The sequence below is a fragment of the Colias philodice genome, chromosome 11 (assembly GCF_061535455.1).
Source record: "Colias philodice isolate Cphi_HAF_F1 chromosome 11, ilColPhil1 Martin Lab GWU primary, whole genome shotgun sequence".
Classification (NCBI taxonomy): Eukaryota; Metazoa; Arthropoda; class Insecta; order Lepidoptera; family Pieridae; genus Colias; species Colias philodice.
Window position 1 is genome coordinate 6702055 of NC_143096.1, and position 19771 is coordinate 6721825.

The window sequence follows — 19771 nt, forward strand, 5'->3', positions numbered from 1 at the left end:
TTTGTCTCCGCAATACTGGATTAGCTTTATCAGATGCCTCTGTTTCTTATCAGAGTGTTTTCGGAGGATGAGCACGGAGTTTTCTTGCAGGGAAAACATATGGGAAAAATGTCTATTCTAATGGAATTATAAATACATATAATTTTTTTTAATTAGTAAGTTGATTTTGTCTATTAAGTCTAATAAATTGTGATAAAAATTATTTTTCATAATATGTTATTTTAATGTTGTTTTTAATGTGTAAAGATATTTGTAGGTACATCTAACGTCAGTAATTAATGCTTAATGTTGTGTTTTTAATTTGTGATTATTTTCAGTGATTATTACATTTGAAATTTTCCAGACAGTCATGGAAATAGCTGGAGCACCGTTTAATAATATCGAAGTGTTCCGGACATTTGTTTTTAAGCTTTTCTACGCATCGATACGCACTAATGCAATGGGAAGAACGTTTATAGGAATCACCTGGGTTACATAACCCGTTGTTTTCGCTCGTCTGTAGCAACAGCTTAGTATCAGTTAACATACCGCTTGTGCAACAAGTTCAAAGGGTGCTTTACTCCTGATTTTTATCTTCTGTTACATATTGATAATATTTTTAAATATTTTTTGCCTTTTATTGCGTTGCCATATACAAAACTGCCTACATTGAGTAACTAATCATTGATGTAATGTGATATTCACCTTTTAACTTTTATATACATTTATACTAGGTTTCCGCCCGCGGCTTCGCCCGCACTGTCAAAGAAAAACCCGCATAGTTCCCGTTCCCGTGGGATTTCCGGGATTGTGTCATTTTCCCGGGATAAAAAGTAGCTTATGTCCTTTCTCGGGTATCAAAATATCTCCATACCAAATTTCATGAAAATTGGGTCAATAGTTTAGGCGTGATTGAGTAACAGACAGACAGACAGAGTTACTTTCGCATTTATAATAATAGTATGGATATTTAAATATTTAATGTGATATTCACCTTTTAACATTTATATATATTTATATAATCTATTGTGTTCCATAGTCCACTAGATGATAATAGAATCAAACCTTTTTTTTCGACTTGTACTAGACCATTCCGGGCTTATCTAAGTTCCATTGATCTAATTTTCTTCCATTAGCAGTTCAAAGGTTCTTCATAACTCATCTCATCCTGTATTTCCATATTTTTTTATAAGTTGCAACGATTTAATTGTGTAGCTAATTAAGGGAGCTAAGATATGTCAGCGCGGAATGTGAAGATCACGTATTTCACAGACACATACGTAAGCTACTATAGCTTCCCGTCCGCAACTTCGTCCGCGTAATTTCCGTTTCCGTGAGATTTCCAGGATTAAAACTATCCTTTGTCCTTTCTCATATGAATGGGTCGTGAAGAAGAGACAGACACAGTTACTTTTTAGATAATGAATAATGGATCAATGCTTACAATACTAATTTTATACGAAGCGATATGCACGAATACTCACACATTTGCATTTCATATTGCACCATAGATAACATAGTGCTATCAGAATGTTCTAATAAAAAAACACAAACAAAAATAAGCCGGTTAAATGAACAAACAAGCGGTGTTCGTGTTTAAAGATGCATTAACGCATTTGATTATCCAACAGATGTTTAATAAGTAGTTTAATGTCTAGGAACATTACCAACGAGGATGGTAACTTACGATTTTTTCGCACGTTTGCGATTTTAACTTTTGTTTGATTTTTTGTCTTGTTGTTTATTTTATTAAGTCAACGTTTAAGTTTTATTAAGTAGAGAATTTTAAACAAATTATTTTTTGTTTACATTAAAGTGTTTTATAAAATTGAATAACCTAGGTATATTCACTAAATAAATCGCTGTATGGCCCGATCTCTATAAAATTAAGCGATTTATCCTCTGACATGCAAAAAATTAGTATGTAGTATTAAATTAGTAGTAGGTATTATATTCATTTTTCTCGATTCATAGGAATGCAGTGTAACGTGTATAAGTTGACTTTTACTCCATTTATGTATAAGAAGATGAGAAAAATAAACATCAATAATGCGACATTTCTTTTTTAAATAACATATAGGTATGCTCTATTATTATATAATTAAAATATCTAATTAAATTGTTATTTTACCTTCATATTAATTGACGGGGCGGGGCAGAAACTAGTCGTATACGTAAATCAAATAATTATAGCTATAGGTACATAAAATTTTTAAATATTCAATGGTGAAGAATAGAAAAAAAACGAGTATGGTGTAGGATCCGAACCTTCACCTTACCAAATAATTGCCAAAGATTTTTTTATAAATAAATCCAACCCACTAAAAAATGAAGCTTCAAAATTAAAATAGACATAACCTAAATACAAACTTTTATGTATGATTTATTGTTATGTACTGTAAAAAAAACTATTACACCTTTTAATATTGTATATTGCAGAGATTAACTAATATTATTACATAGAACGAATAATATAATATTTCATAATAATAATCTTATTAAGTTATTAATTGATTCAACAATTTTATATAACTTCTATATTTTATTCAATACATACAGAATGTCGGTGAAGTAGAAAATTAGTATACAGTAATAGAACTAATAGTAATAGCCATAACTAATCTATGATAAATTTTCAATTCGTAATGTTCGATATCAATCTACATTTGGCAACACGATAATAACTATCTTTAAGATGTGTCTTCCGTTGATGATGCAGTTACATAAGATTGCGCCCATAAGTAACCGACATTACAAGTACAGACAACTGCTACCATGTGTTTGAATATATCATTTGGTTTCTATAAAATAACTAGCTGCCACGGCAAACGTTGTTCTGCCTTGCTGTTATCACTTAGGGGTATGAAAAATAGATTTAAGCCGTTTCGGAGGAGTATGGTAATTAGCATTGTAACATGGGAATTTTATATATATGGTGATAAATCATTCAATACAAAGTTTTAATTCACAAAGGTTTAATATTGTTTACAACCTTAAAAGGCACTTCCTTAACTAAATATAGCGATTTTCATACAATAAAAATAATAATCACGCACGTAAATAAAACTGGTTTAATAAATAGTTTTTGAATTAATAATCATAAAAATTAATATATAGGTTTACACTATAATATTAATATTTATCCTTATGTATAAAGGTTATGTAGATTAGAGACGATCAGCGATCTTTTGTCGAAAAATGCCGAAGACGTCAAAGAAAACTATATATGTACCTATTTTTTACAAATACTCATGTATTTAAAATTTTTACTTATAATACCACAAGAGCTTCAAAATTATCGGGTATTTTCCGATAGGTTCGTTGCAAACAAATGAAGGAGTCAAGTTTTTAGTCAAGGTTAAAAAATGACGAGCGCGAAGCGCGAGTGATTTTTCCTGAAAAACTTGACGAGTTTATTTGTTTGCAGGGAGCCTTGAGGGAAATGCCAGATAATTTTGAAGCTCGTGTGGTATTCGGGAGATTATTTTTCCGTCCCAAATGTCGGCCAATAATTTCACAATTGAATTGAACCTGTCAGTTTGACGTCAACGACCAGAGAAAATTTTCAAAAAATTATCAGTATAATACCATGTAGGTCGTACCACGTGACGTCGAATGGTGCAATTCTATTGGTCGATATTTGGGTCGGAAAAATAATCATTGTAAACTAGCGGTCCACCCCGGCTTCTCCAGGTACATATTTACGTTTTCTCTCCATAAGAACCTACTCCAAGTCATATTATAAAATATCTAAGAATTAACGAAATCGGTTCAGCCGTTCTCGAGTTTGGGCTTACCAACACTCAGCTATTCATTTTTATGATATTATTGTAAATGTACGTTGACCGATTGAGCATTCTTACAATGTGAAAGTTTAACATGTGTTTAAATCAATCGCTATGATACATAAAATTTTATGCCTAAAATTTTTGTGTATACAAATATTATATTTATATCGTTATAGAATTAACTATTTCATATAATAATAAAAGCCAATTCTATTGTTGTACCTCGTTATGTATTTTCAAACTTTCCCACATTTTTTGTAAGTAAAGAAACGACATGCATCATTTCTCATTTCATATTTTATACAAGCAATCATTTCTTATAACTACAAATAATGTGTGAATGAAGTATGTAAGTGTATAATTAAAATAAAAGGATAAATATAAAATTAAAGGATCAAACATAATACATTTAGAATCAAGAGATACATAGATAATATTACAATTTTTGAACTCTATCTTAGATTTTGTAATTAATATTTTTTTGCTATTAGAGTATATTATAAATGCGATATGATAATGCTCATAAAAAACGAGTTAGCACACTTGTGTAACAACTATACAAAATTATAATATATAACCTAAAAAGTATAATCCAAAATATTCCGAACAACAATAATTAGGTAGTCAGTCAACAGTAAAAAGGTTGTCTTGTTTGTCATCATTTATAATTTACTAGCTGTTGCCTGCGGTCTCACCCGCATTGCTCCGGTCCTGTGAGTCTTAGTGTAATGATATTATAATATAGCGTATAGCCTTTCTCGATAAATGGGCTATCTAACACCGAATTCCGAAAGAAGTTTTCAAATCGGCCCAGTAGTTCCTAAGATTAGCGCGTTCCAACAAACAAACAAACTCTTCAGCTTTATAATATTTGTATAGATAATCCGTTTATTATTTACACAAATCTGCACTTTTAGATATTCGTAACAGCGATTGTTTCATAGAAGCAGACGTCCTGAGCGTGTACTTCTAATAGAAACATTTCTTACTATGACCCAAATTATGGAATGTATCTACACTCTATAGTGATTGTGAGTCGCTGCATATCTACGATGTCAGCAGTTGAACCTCGTCACCTTGCTATTGTAATCAGAAAGAGGCATCTTATTGTTTCATCCACCTATCGGTTTATTTTAGAGACCATGCGACTTGAACAATTATAAAAAAGTAATTGTGTACTATCATGTTGATAGAGGTGAATTCCATTTTGTGAATATTTACAGAAACTATAATTCTCTAATTTATTATAGGATGTTTTGTGGATTGATAGAAAATTAACTATAGTTTATTTATACATTACTAACTATAGTTTATTTATACATTTAGAAATACTCTGAGAATTTATGCAACGCACAAATTTCTATCAATTAAATAAATATCAATAATAACTAAATATTATATCACTTTATATCACATTACATAAAAATATTGATATAAGAATCCTCATTCAAAATTTGAAAAGGATTGAATACAATAACTATTCACACAGAGTAAAATCAACGAGAACGGAATACATATTTGAGGAGTCTTCGTTGTCAAGGTTATCTACAGACAGACATCCTTGGATATTAGATCATTGCGCTATTCCTTTAAGTATTTTACTTATTTATCACCAACCCACAAAATGACTAACTTAAACAAAATAACGAAATACTGTTTTTTCTATCGGCATTTAAAAATGGCTGGTAAAAACATCCTATAATGTTTATGTTGCAATCGAAGCTCAAAGCCCTTGCAGTGAAAAGTTAATTATAAGTGTGGTAAAAGTCTGTAAGGCAATTTAAATAAAGATAGGCAATATAAATATTAATACACTGAAATAAAAATCCGTATTACGAAAAATTCAAAAATATGTCGTAAAAATTAAACGTAAAAGACCACTATGAAAAAGTAAACATATGTCAAAGTGTATCAGTGGAGTTAAATAATTCATAATAATTCAACAATTTTAGTATTTAAGATCTACGTCCGGTATAAATTCAATTCTTATTGCCTAGAACCTACACCGTTGACATAGGTACGGCACATTATTAGTTTCACAATAAAGTGAGAGGAGGCATGAACGCTTCTCCAAGATTGTGCGTCGCTTATACCCACGATACCTATTTGATCTTGACATTTATTGTTTATCATAGCTGAGGAAAGTGTAAAGGATGGTACTTTCCTGTAATCGGTGACAATGTTATAGTCGTATTGTCTTCATATGTGTATGTGTAATGAACAATGGTAGGCTAGGTACCAAATTCGTTATTATTTAATCGAAGATATGTTTTGGTTTAATCAGGCGTCGATCCTGAAAGCGTCCTTGCACTGTCACAAGAAGCATTTACGAGTATAAACGTTATGGTTTAATTATGGACAAAGGAGTTAGGTATCTAAAAATTGCAGGATGTCTTATAAAATGCAAATTACTGCACTTTTATCATGTATGGTCTATGGAATGGTTGCCATGTATAAGGTAAAATATATTTTGGTCAGAATGTCATCATTAATAACATAAAACATAAATACGGACAAATGGCTTTAGAATTTACATTTGCACTTACACTATAATATTATAATGTAGAGTTAAGGTACCTACTCTATATCTCTACATTATCATCATCGTCACCAAAAGATATCCAAATATATCGCAGTTCTGTGTATTATGAATAATTTTCTTTTACGTCCGTCAGGTGCAGATTGCCAGTCTACTTTCTTTAACTATGTAGATTTTGAATAGGTATACCGAACCTAGTACAATTTTACGGTAACATAATATATATTTCAATTTTCAAGACAAATTAAATAAAAGAAAATAGGAATGAAACTATCTAAGCCGGAAGAATATGCCGGAGTCCCGTATAATTTTCTTAGCCTGACTCAGTTTATTCCTTTATTCCGGTTGACAAGTCTTTCGTTATTCTTTACCATTTAAAGGTGACCAACGCAAACGGAAAATATTCATGGTCGGTAGTGGTCACTTACCATAGTGCGACCCACAGCTTGGTATAACAAATACAAGCTACTAATTATTTCGTTGTTCTTAAACAATTTTTTTCTGGTCTCAAAATTATATCGATATTTATGTTAGCTACGTTGTATGTAAAGTGCTTGAAACATTTCTATAAATAATAGGCCACGTTTACAATGGTTTAAAAGATGTTTGAATTCTGTGTTGTATTATTTCTATATTATATTGTGAGTCTTTTAATATTACGTTAATACAAATATAAAAAGATTATTATTTGGTAATAATTTCCATTTAATATGGAAATAAGAAAAGGTTAACAAGAATAATACCAACGAAACAAACCAAATAATATAATTTAATATAGAGATACTTCGTGATTAACAAGTTTAATTACATTTATATAACTTAATGACTAAACTTTAATCGTGTCAACATCACAGAATCGTGACGTGATATCACATTTTTATTAAACTTTTACTCAATGCGTATGTAATAATAACACCCGTACCAAAGTGATTCACGCTTCATAGAAGTAAATCACAAGATTATACAAAAAAAAATTGCTTGCGAATTATAACATTAATCATTTATTTATGCAGAAATAGTCGTTGAGCTGATTTCTTCAGCTACTGTAGTGGGGCCAGTGGTTGATTGTTCATTTTCGGTCGATTGTTGTTGACCATCAGTTGAAACATTTTGTTCGTTTGATTGTGTTGATGCTGGTTGTTCAGTATTTGCGGCACTGGTTGAAGTAGGTTCTGCTTCTGAAGCGACTGTTGAACTTGGCTGTTCATCTACAGCTGCGGTTGTAGATTCCTGTTCAGGTATGGAGGTGGATACTGACGATTCCAAATCTTTTTGTGGTAGAGAAGTAGTAGTAACATCATTTTCTCGTGTTACAGCTTCAGGTACTGTTGAAGAAGCAAGTATAGTAGAAGATTCCTCACTGGGTGTTGAATTTGCTATTTCTTCGGTAGTACCTACTGAAGATGCCTCCGTATTCTCTGAAGCAGGTGTAGATACGATTTCACTTGCAGGAGTAGCGACGGATGCATCGCTCAACTCAACAGCCTTGGTTGTCTCTTCGATAGAAGAAGGGCTGGCAGGTGCAGATTCAGTATTTGCTTTTGTCTGAGATAGCTGTTCATAAGGTTTTGGTGACGATTCAACGGTCTTGCTTTCTGATAGTGCTGATTGGGAAACAATAGCAGGTGTAGCTTCTAACTTTGATATTTTTAGTACAGAAGCAGATTCTTCACTATCGCTCTTTAGTGCACGACCAGACTTTTCCGCTGAATGGGATGATACTGAAGAAATTCCTGGTACTCTTGGTATGTGATCACCAATGGGTTGGAAGCCATTTTCATCAGCTATATACCTGTAATAATAATTACATATTTTTTATAAACATATTACATATAATACAGTGCAACGTTCCTAATGTCTCAAAATTATGATGAAGACCATAATGAAATATGAGAACTAGGTCATGAGATGACTATTAATAAACTAATTTTGATAAATATTATTGCTATAGAATTATTTTAATACTATGGAACTTAAATATTAAAAAAATATCAATGCTGCATTGTTCCAAGCATGCAAAGCACTGAAATTATATAAAATCATATACCAGAAACGTTATTTATTTATTAGAGTACAATTGGTTTTAAAACGAATTCAAATATCACAAAGTGGTTTCATTTAACATCAGTAGCCATATTTATTAACACATTCAGTAAGTGTTAAATTTATCATATTGGCCTTGATTTGAAACTCATTTAATTCGAAACTGAGATATGTTTAACGAAAAACAATATGATTCAGGTATCAAAAGGGAATTCATTGAATCAATCTCTAGCTACTCATTGTACAGGGCTCATTTAGCCATATTTCCATACAATTACCCCATTAATAACATACGGATGGGTGTTGAAATATTCTTAAATTTTAATTTGTGGATTAATAAATGATTTCTTCTTATTTTTACGTACACCATAATATATTGATAAACTGCACAATATATGTCCAAATGTGACATGTTTGTACCTAATCAAGAAATTGTTCAATAAATGATTTTTTTTATATTATACTTGTGGTCGGGCACCTCATGATATTATCTTCATTGATTTTTATAAAATTTTCCACATAATTAAAATATTATGGTAATTTGTGTTAAAAAGAACCTTGTCAACAATCCCCTACCATATTGAACTTTAAACTTTTATTCAAATCCTGTTTTTTTAAATTTGTAATTTAAGTATTTTGTTTTTAACAAATAGTATATTAAATTTTAATGCTATTCAAATTACAATAAACCGATATATCTTAATTAAACTTAGCTATAGTCTACAAAACAATATTGCATTGCTGACAGTAAATTCTCAAACAATACGTCTAATTTTTTACGCTTTTGTATGTACACGTAGGTTCTTACGGAGTGAAAACACGAAAAAAGGGCAATAGAGTAGTTTGTCTGGGGCAGCTAGAAGCTTGTTAGTCTTATTAGTAAATCTTACGTCACAGTGATGACAGTTCCGTCAGGAGCAGTGTATGAGTAGGAACCTCTCTGGACATGAATCTCGTTGCTTTCATCGCTCTCGCCGCCCTCGTTGCTGCTCGCGGACCGCCCTTCAAGTTTCGGCAGAACTTTCTCGTAGGCAGTCTCTTCGCGCTTGATGCCGTTACCAGTTTCATAGCTGTATGAAATGATTGCTGCTACTCGTGTTTTTTATAGGAATATATGCTTATGTTTGTTTATGGTTGTAATAAAAATTGGGATAGCAATGTTTGTTAGTTTACAAAAAATATGTTTATGAGTCTACGTATATATATACGCTGGGTTTTATTGAAGACAAATATTTTTACAACCCTTCATGACTACTGAAAATTATAATAGAAGTCATTCCTGCGTCAAATATAAATATTTTTACTAAATTATTATGTTCTGCTGTTATGCATTTATAAATTTAATCTAAAAGCTTTAAATTAAAAATGTTATGGGGAAAAATTTAATTAAAGATTTCAGGATAATTAAATTTCATCTATACTTAAGGAGACTGGATTGTATCGCAATACTTTTAGTGACTTAATAAATACCTGAACTTGTATGTTCCATTAGCGTCTAATTCATCCGACTGTGAAACTATGGGAATCACCGTGGGTTGTTGTTTTTCGAGAGGAACAACATCGACAGGCGGGGCCGCAAAGACGCAAGTGACCGCCCAACTTAAAAGCACTATTTTGCTAAACATTATTATTAAGTAGTGATCACTTCCCAAAAAACACTAATGAATGATACTTCCAGACTTCATGACGACTTATATGTAAGATTCGTCTATTTACACTATCCTCCCCCCGCCTTCCGGTGGAGCCTTAGCGTACGCTAAGTACTTCAACCTTAACGGTTGACTGATGTATTCTTCGGAAAATTGCACAATCGTCGAGGTGTCAATATATGACATGAAGGGTGACGATCGCCTGTGATCTAACCGGTACTTGTCACGAGGTTTATCAGTTTTAGCTGAATCGTGGACTCTTAAGCTTTCGTTGATCCATGAAGACTAAGTATGTTCACAAACTGTTCTTGAAAAAAGTATAATTCTTTTATTGGTATTTCTGAGTGAGTATGTTTCAAAATTTTGACTGTTAGTTTACGAAACTACAATTATCTAAGCATATTCTTTATCTGTTGAATCCCTTAATTAATGTGAGAAAACACGATTGTATTAAAATTAGAGTAAAAAGTGCTCATGCATATCATAGTTAAGTAAATAATGGGGTTTGTAGTAAGTTTCTGTAAATTGATTAAGTATAATATCACTTCCGTGATCTTAATCTGGCTATTATGTTGTTGTCATCACGAATATTATTACATAATATTGTAATAGATGGATAAAAAATAGTTTTTAATCTTGTTTGACTAGTGTTTCGACTCTATACGAAGCCATAGCCTACTGACTCATCTTCATTGTCATTTCAAACGTGTATTCGATGCGTTGTATTGCTATAAATAATTACCAAATAAATTAATTATTCAAAATAATGTTTGTGCACAAATTTGTTTTGCTTGGGACACTAATTGTAAATATTGTTTTAAGTGAGGAAATCGATGATGATATTCGTGTAAACGTGCATCGGCCTAAACAGTTACCTACCTATGCACACAATCATCCACCTCTATTTGATTCAACTGACGACATTTTTGTTGGACAAAAAGAAGTAGTGCGAGTAGAAAAATCAGTAGAATTGACGCAAGACCCCGTCGATCGCAGTGAACGTGAAATTGGTGCTGTATATGTAAATAACGCCAACGAGAAGTTATCAAATACCACAAATAATAAAACAAGGAGACGAAAACTAAAAAGACGCCTGCAAAGCAATAACAATGCTACGCCTAACAATGGTATAACAAGAAGCAATCTTAAAACAGAAAATCTAAATAAAGTAAATATTATTACTACTCCTGCACCAGCATTATTAGAAACAGTTAAAACCACTCCAACGCCTAGTCGTGATGTAACACTTTTTCCTAAACGTCCCATCGAAGATAGTAAAAGGATAGAGTTTCAGAGGCAGTCTCGAATTCGAGTTCCCGCTATCAAAATACTGGACTCTGAAAACTTTGTGTACTCGCACACTGGCAACTTCCATTACAGGTTAATTATTATTTTGTATTTATTAGAAAAGTTTTGTTACTATATCATTTGCCAAGACCCTAGTTTATTTCTTTATTGTGATAATAGTATATTTTACCGTATTAATTACATTTCTTTCAGCTATGATTCATCCGATGGAACGAAGGTGTCTAGCAGAGGAGAGTTACGTAATGTTAAGGAAGGCACTGGAGAAGTTGTAGAAGGGAATGTTTTCTACACGGTAGTATTTGATATTTTTTATGTTAAAAATATGTATTTAAGAGATAAAAGATATAAGGAAGGAACGGATAAAATTCCTCTTTGATAAATTACATTAAAAATAAGCCACCTAAATGAATACCAAAGATTTTGTCACTTTTAAAAGTTTGGATAGCCATAAAACTGCACAGTCCTCAAGAAATAAATCCTCATCATATTACAAGCGCTTATACATGTATTATATTTCAGGATCAAGAAGGAAATGACTTCAATCTATCGTACACCGCTGACGAGAATGGATATAGACCAGTAGGTGCACACCTTCCCACCCCGCCACCAATCCCGCCAGCAATTGCTCGGGCCCTACGTTACTTGGCCACTAAGAAACCCGATGACGTTACTGAACTTCCAGAAAAGAAAACTCGAGTATAAAATAAACTACGGGATAACGCAGATGAATTGCGGTTAATATAAGGACGAATAACATTCTAAGGCTTTAAATTAAGTAGCTTAGCTAACCTATATGATAAGAAGTGATATGTTGACTAAAATAAATAAAGTTTTTATTATACGATATTAAATAAATAGAATTATGTAAGATTTGTGTGTTTTTGTATAAAATATAGTACTGTAGTAATGAGCTTAATTGCAAAAGTTATCCACACACATACTATTGATGACAAAAAATCACACTCATAATATATGTATAAAAATAATGTTGTATTTCATAATCTTTTAGGTAAATATGCATGCAGAATTGAATGTACCTAGATATAGAGAAATATTATACAACATAAAATACATTAAGAACCAGAAAGGTGATCTAATAAATAAAAAAACTCGAATTATTTTTCACTCGCATTGTATAAAATTATAATCAGATCGCAATATTCGATTGGTTTGTATTATGATAAATGATGTTAATTAGATTGTCGTAGTACTAAAATAATGTTGACTTTGATGTTGAGGTTAGAAAAATATAGTTTATTTGGTAGATAATATTATAATCTGTGGTCAATAATTCAAGCAATTGAATTTTGTATGCGTTGATTTAGTTTGCAATAGACTAGTATTAACACGATTAATGTGTGTGACTATGTAAATTTACGATACTGCGCCTTTTCGCAGCCAATTTGTCGAGACAAATCTGTACAAATATTTTAACAATTAATTTTATGCAATTACATTGACCTTCATATGGACTTTGATAAAGAGCTTTTAGTGATTATCACAGGTGATTATAAAATTATTATTTCATTTGTTTGCATGTGGCTACACATGCATTTCATATTAATTATATCTATTGTAACGCATATCATATTATTATCATACTAAATTATGTTTAATATTTAAATTGACTCAAATCCTCAACCTTCTAGTAAAACCTTTACGTTAAGGAACTTTTTTTGTTAAAAAATATTGGACATTTAAACTATTATATAAGCATTTGAATACTATAACCAAACTAAATATCAAATGTTTTAACAATAATAATTATACGAACTAGAGCGGATTATTCATTGTTGGTTTCCTCTTGTGTAAACGCAAAGTAATTCTAAGAAGACATTGGCGTATTATAATTATTATAATTTTTAGAAACAAGTTCATCAATCATTAAGACTAATATTTAAACTTAATTATTATCCCTATTTACTCTAACAAAATCTAATCCTTACAAATTTAAGAAATCCTAAACCGATTTTTTTGTATGTTCGTGTTTCATTAACGTCGTAACTCGTAACGTGGCGATTATATTACACTAGCTTTCCACCCGCAGATTCGCCCGCTTTGTCTAAGACCTAATAAATTATATACTAAAACCTTTCTCTTGAATCATTCAAAATCAAAAACCGCATCAAAATCGGTTGCGTAGTTTTAAAGATTTAAGCATACAAAGGGACATAGGGACAGAGTAAGCGACTTTGTTTAATACTGTGTAGTGATGGTGTAAAATACATAAAGATTTACATTTGTCATATTATGGACTATCATGAACATAGGTACTGAAAACTCAGAGCGTTACTTAATTTTACAAATGCTCTCAATCACTCCAACGGTGAAAGAAAATCATACTATGTAGTACAGGGAATCCTAGTGTGGATATTAGTGAATTCTGTAATTTTATGATTTTTGTATCTGGTTATAGTTAGGAGGCTTGAAAGAAACATTTGCCACTTATTCAACGCGGTGATACACTTCATGTATTCATTTAATTTGACCACTCTGTTGAAGCTGCGGGTAACATCTAGTTATCATTGAATATACCAGACAGATGGAAAACTAATAAGAAAACGTGTTTATTGCTATAAAATTTAAAACATTTCAAAAGCTATAATAAATTCGTATAAAAACTAATACGTGTAAAATGTGAAACACAACCTAAAATATTAAGATCAGACCATGAGGTAAATAATAATTAATTACTACAAAGTTCTATATGGGGCAAAATTCTATGTGAGAAGCTTGCATAACAGATCAGCCTGTTGGGCAGATTCTTTATGCATATTACTATGTAAAATAATGATAAATAGATTCCGTGACAAATTTTCAGTTCTTCGAATATTCAATGAATTGTTAAATTTTTTGATCAACATCCGTGACAAGAGGAAATTTTTTATGACATAATTTTAGTATTTTTTTGTTTTCTCGTCTTGTTAAATTATGCAGTGACATTTAACTAATGTAACAAAATGTCGCGTGCTTATTAAACAAACAGCCAATTTTAATTAGATTAAAATATAATGCGTGAATGAATAGAAGAAAATTAATGGTACCGAAAATATTTTAAAATTAGGTAAATTTTTAATAAGAATTTTGCGTATTATGTAATAAGAATATAACGTGCTTATGAGTATTATGTACGTAGTATGAGTTTTTCTCCGTTATGTATATTTTAAGAAATAATTATTCCATTTATAATCATTGTTTTATGTTCATGTAAAAAAAGCACAGTAAACATTCAGTTCAATTCATTCAGACATGACTGGTCAGGACAGCTAGTCCACAGCATAAACGTACTATGACCTCTTGGCCGATTGACCGAGTTATGCGTGATTGGACCATAGATGCTCGAATTAATATTAATAAATAATAATGACAATGCGAATAATTGTGTTGTGAATTTTAAACACGATAACCACCATATAAAGACACTCTTCATAGCTTGAAAATATATATGTCGGAAGAATCATATTATAATAACTCACTTTTATGGTTTATGACCATTTTCTTCATTTATCAGTTCCAATTGTACATATTCCAATAAATTAAAATACTAAAATGGAATTGATGTAATCATCGTGACCTTGCATCAACGTTCACCCAAACAAAACAGGTTGTAGCTGGCATATTGTGTGGTCTTTCTGCTCGATGATTCTTCTCGAATTACTTCATATTATAGTGAATATTGGGTTTTTCATAAACATTTTTTTTCCTGAATAATTCTCAGTAATACGTATGACAATGAGGTAAAACTATACCAAGCGGCTTCTAATAAAGGGGCGAATGACTAGCCCATTAGCAAAGTGGTATCATGAACACGTTTTTATTTTGTGCACTAACATATTACATAATATTATTATACTTATTGTCTTTTGGATACATCCTTACAAAAACTATACTAATATTATAAATGCCAATGTGTTTTGTTTGATTATTTGTCTGTCTATCACGTCATGATTTTTGTGTCTGGATAATATAGTTTTGGAGCTACTTTTATTTACTTCCTTATATCACACAGCCGAATCCGCCAGCACACCGCTGGCAAAAGCAAGGGACCTAGTAAAAATTTCAAAATTAATTACAGAAATTAAACACTAGTTTGGGTGGCTTTAATACATATATGTTAATTAATTAAATGTAATTGTAATTCTCTCCATTAATGTTATTGTGTACGATTATTGACCCTGTTGCTATTCATTATTTTTTTTCACAGTCTGACAAGTCTATAGATAACTATAGACTATAAAGCTCAAGGAAGTATAAAATCTATACATATAATAAAATCGTAGGAAAGTCAAAACTGTACATTGAATATTTTTTTAAAAGAATACATAATCCATGATCTATAATCGATATAGAAGCCAAAAATATAGTTTTTAGAATTTTTGTCTGTTTGTCTGTTTGTCTGTTTGTCTGTTTGTCTGTTTGTCTGTATGTTTGTCCGAGCTAATCTCGAAAAGTACTGCATAGATTGACTTCAAATTTTGCATGAATATTACTAACAGGTCGTGTGAGGTTTTTTTAAACATATTATCATGCTATCACCTCCGGGGGAGGAGCTGTGAACCTTTACTTTTCTTACGTATTCCGTGTACTACGACAGCGTACAATCTAAAGACTCATGTTTAAATGTTGTTTTTGAGTAAGCCATGCTATTATCTAGCTTTACACTATAAAAACTACGTCATTTACGTAATTTGGGCAGAGAAACTGTTTAATGAATCTTAGTACTATAAAGACAAATTTGATTCAGCGCCATCTATGAGATTTCGTAAAAATCAAATCAATTTACATGTTAACACTACTGAACACAATGTTAAAAATTAATAATTTAAATATAATTATGTTATTTATTTATTTAACTCTTTAACCCATAATAAATCTTCCCTTCCCTATAAGGTGCGCTTATAATTCGTGTGAATATACTACATTTTTAAAAGTGAGGGTAGATGTTTATTATTTTAAGTCAAACTAGACACCATTACAGTTAATCTAATATTGATTGTGTTCATTGGTTACATTTTTAAAAATCTTCGTGTTTTAATAATTCGATCACGAGGCGGGACTCTAATACAAAAAGGTTAGTTCGTTGATAATTATTATTCCTTCATCATTTACATGTTGTTAGTAAAAATATACTTTGACTGTTAATACTTTTGTTCAGTATTTATCTGTATGATTATTGCTTGGTAATTAATATATTTTCATGTCGTATACCTAATTATAAACATAAGTGTGATGTGAAACTAGCTGGATTTATTTTTACACACTCACAGTCTTATATTTTGTGTTAATGTTAAAATAGTATTAATAGTGTAAATCATAATATTTTTTCAAAGTTAAAAATATTTCCTTTTTTCTGATGGTGTTGCCATCGAATTAAACCGCGCTGTCGTTTCGTTCACAAAAAGTCATGTTATTAGGACCGAATATGTAGCCGCCTCAACTTACGGAAACGAGAGTAACCTGCGTTGTCTGTTAGTTATTATATAGTCGAATTTAACGTTACATGGAAATTGGAATCTAAATATATGTATACCTACTTATATTAAATCTGTAGAGGTCAATTCTGCACATGAAATATATTTCCTAAATAACTATCACGAGGTGATTAGAGATCGACATCGACGTCAAAAATGTTTGTCCGTCTGTCTGTCTGTATAACCGTTATAGAAACAAAAACTACTCGACGGATTTAAACGAAACTTGGTACAATTATTTTTCATATTCGTGAGCAGAGCAGCAACTCCATTTTTAAGCTTTCGTCGCGTGTGCGTTCTTAATGCGTGTATCTTAATGGTTAAAGCTACACAGAAATCAAGTATGAAAGAAATGTTCTCCATATTATATAAAAAATATCTCCCGACATCATAAATGTCTATCTTTTATGGTTGAGCTTAGGAGTTCAAAGCTTTCTGATTATATTTGTCTACTAGCTGTCCCCGCGACTTCGTTCGCGTGGAATAGTGACTATGAGACCTATGACCATGGGCTCAGGGTGGGGCAACAATAAAAAATCATTTTTATTTTCATGCTCCCACTCCCGCGCCCACTCGCACTCCCACGCCATATGCCACGTTCAGTCCCAATCCCACGCCCACGCCCACTCCCCTTCACAATTAGTACCTACCAGATCAAAGCCAGGGTAAGCGCCCCACCCAGCCCCACCGTGGCTACGCCCATGCTGAATTACTACTTAACATACAATTATTGAGTAAATACGTACTACCATACTGTACTGTTGTACTACCATAAATAATTAAAAGAATTGTTATTAAAATTTCTTACTAAACTGAGCTAAAAAACTTACGTACCAAATTATTAAAGAAAATCAAGAAATGAAATGCCTAACCTATACCAAATAGTTACTACATATTGTAATTAAAAATTATGATTAGTATATAATATCGAAAATCAAAAAAGAAATGCCTAACTAATTCTACGTAAAATTTCTTTTAAATTATGTCATATTATTTTTTAGGAACCAAGGGGGGGAGAGGAGCAAATTCTATTTCCTTCCTTTCTTAAACGGATGTTTTTAATAATCTATGGTGTAGCCAGTAGCCACTGATCAGCTTAATCGATACTCAGTTTTTATCAAATCCAGAAACAAATCCAAATTAGATCTTTCCTGTCTCACGCACGTAACTAAAGGCTGAAGAGAGAGAGAGCACGTAACTAAACCGTTTAGACGAAGAAAAGTGTATAGAAAAAGGAATAAATAATTTCATAAACTTCCCGACGATCTTTAAAAATAAATTATAACTTTCATTTTTTTCATTCCCACTTTTACCCCTATGTAGGTATAATAAGTGGATGAACCAATTTTGATACACTTTATCTAAGAACCAGCGTCGGAAAATATTCTGCCTAACAAAAAAAACCGCATCTAATTCGGTTTACCTGTTAGCCAGCTACGGTGCCATAGACAGACACACACACACACACAGAAATACATAGCGGTCAAACACATAACACCAGTCTTTTTGCGTCGGGGGTTAAAAATATAATACGACATAATTTAAAGGACATTTTATGTGGAAAATTTACCTATACACCAGGGTAGATAATTTTTGAAACAAAAAAAAATCGCAGTAGGATGAAACCCATTAGAAAAGGATATGATAAAAATGTAAGGAAAAATAAATTACGGTCAATCGGAGTTCGGGAAGTGGGAGGGGGGGAGCTTTTAAGAGAAAAAAATGGTTTCTCTCGATTTCTCGATAATAATAACACCTGCTAATTTTTTTCTACATATTTTAATTGTACAGACATCACTTTTCCACAATTTTATTATATGTATTGATGATGATGATTGAGATTATAACACTCTTAGTCCGTTTTAATTTTTATTCACCCGCATCAGTGCCACCTAAAAAATCTTTATACATATATCGAAATTCGAGCAAAGTTAAGAAAATGAGAAATAAGAGTTCTCAAGGATCGTTATTCGTTAGAGATAAGAGGCTTACTATTGACCGAAAACAACATGTGTTATGCCGAACCTGAAACCGCTTCACAACGAGAATTGCGGCTCACAGCTGACCGCGAACGGCATGTACTATCCTGTGAGACCGAAACCTTCACTGAGGGTATATATAACGTCTCACAGCTGATCGCAAATGGCATATTGTACTATCCCGTGAGACCGAAACCCTCACTGAGAGGGAATTACGTCTCACAGCTGATCACGATCGTCATATTTTATCTCGAGAATTCTGAAACTTTTACTCAATATGAAGACCGTTTGACAAATAATAGGGTGCACCATAATATTATTCGATCTCTCGAAGATGAACATGAGCATAAGCAATGACTAGAGTAGGGACGCGAATATTACCATTATTTGAGACAAGAACGATTAATAAGTTTGTTTAATGAAAGATTAAGAATTGAAACTATTGGTCTCTTTAAACGGACGAATAGCGAGAGGCCCGTCTTATTGTAGACAGATTTCGACATAGTCTTCATGACTTAGAGGTAAACATAGAAGATCAATCTACAAATTCGGTGGTGTGGTCCGACAAAATAATATAAAAGTGGGTTTGCTTATAACCTCACAATTGATTACAGATCATCTTCTGTATAGGCGATATTAACGTAGTATGTTCTTTTTGTAATGCTTTAAAGTGGAGTAAGGAGTCGGCTTTCGTTTGAAGATACGCCGGAACCTTTGAAATCACTACTTTTAAGTTTTAGAGGAACATGTGCAATCTAAACAGTTCTTAGACAATATTAGCTCTTATAGTATTGCGTTTTAAATGATCCTTTGGTGCTCAACAATTATCAGATGCTCCTTTCATTCTTACTTTTAAGATACAAGGTCAAGTTTATCATTTGATAGGATCCCTTTTGCCTGAAGGCCAACCTAAGTTTCTTTAAATATATTTTGTATTCGACTACGACGAATAATCGAATACAAGAAATCAATATTTCTCGAATTTAAAACTGAACTCATTTCACAATTTTAGAAC

The 19771-nt window shown here is 31.8% G+C and overlaps 2 protein-coding genes across 2 annotated transcripts; one reads left to right on the top strand and one right to left on the bottom strand.

The window, feature by feature from the left end:
• Positions 1–7054: 7054 nt before the first annotated feature.
• Positions 7055–10019, bottom strand: LOC149484685 (uncharacterized). The gene is made up of 3 exons (XM_089700875.1): positions 9820–10019; positions 9240–9419; positions 7055–8098 (listed from the first exon to the last, which is right to left on the bottom strand). The coding sequence occupies exons 1-3, from the start codon at positions 9972–9974 to the stop codon at positions 7312–7314; spliced, it is 1122 nt and encodes a 373-aa protein (XP_089557001.1). The 5' UTR covers positions 9975–10019; the 3' UTR covers positions 7055–7311.
• A 659-nt stretch (positions 10020–10678) lies between these two features.
• LOC149484686 (uncharacterized) lies at positions 10679–12144 on the top strand. Its single transcript, XM_089700876.1, has 3 exons — positions 10679–11378; positions 11499–11598; positions 11826–12144. The coding sequence occupies exons 1-3, from the start codon at positions 10765–10767 to the stop codon at positions 12006–12008; spliced, it is 897 nt and encodes a 298-aa protein (XP_089557002.1). The 5' UTR covers positions 10679–10764; the 3' UTR covers positions 12009–12144.
• The last annotated feature ends 7627 nt before the right edge of the window (positions 12145–19771 follow it).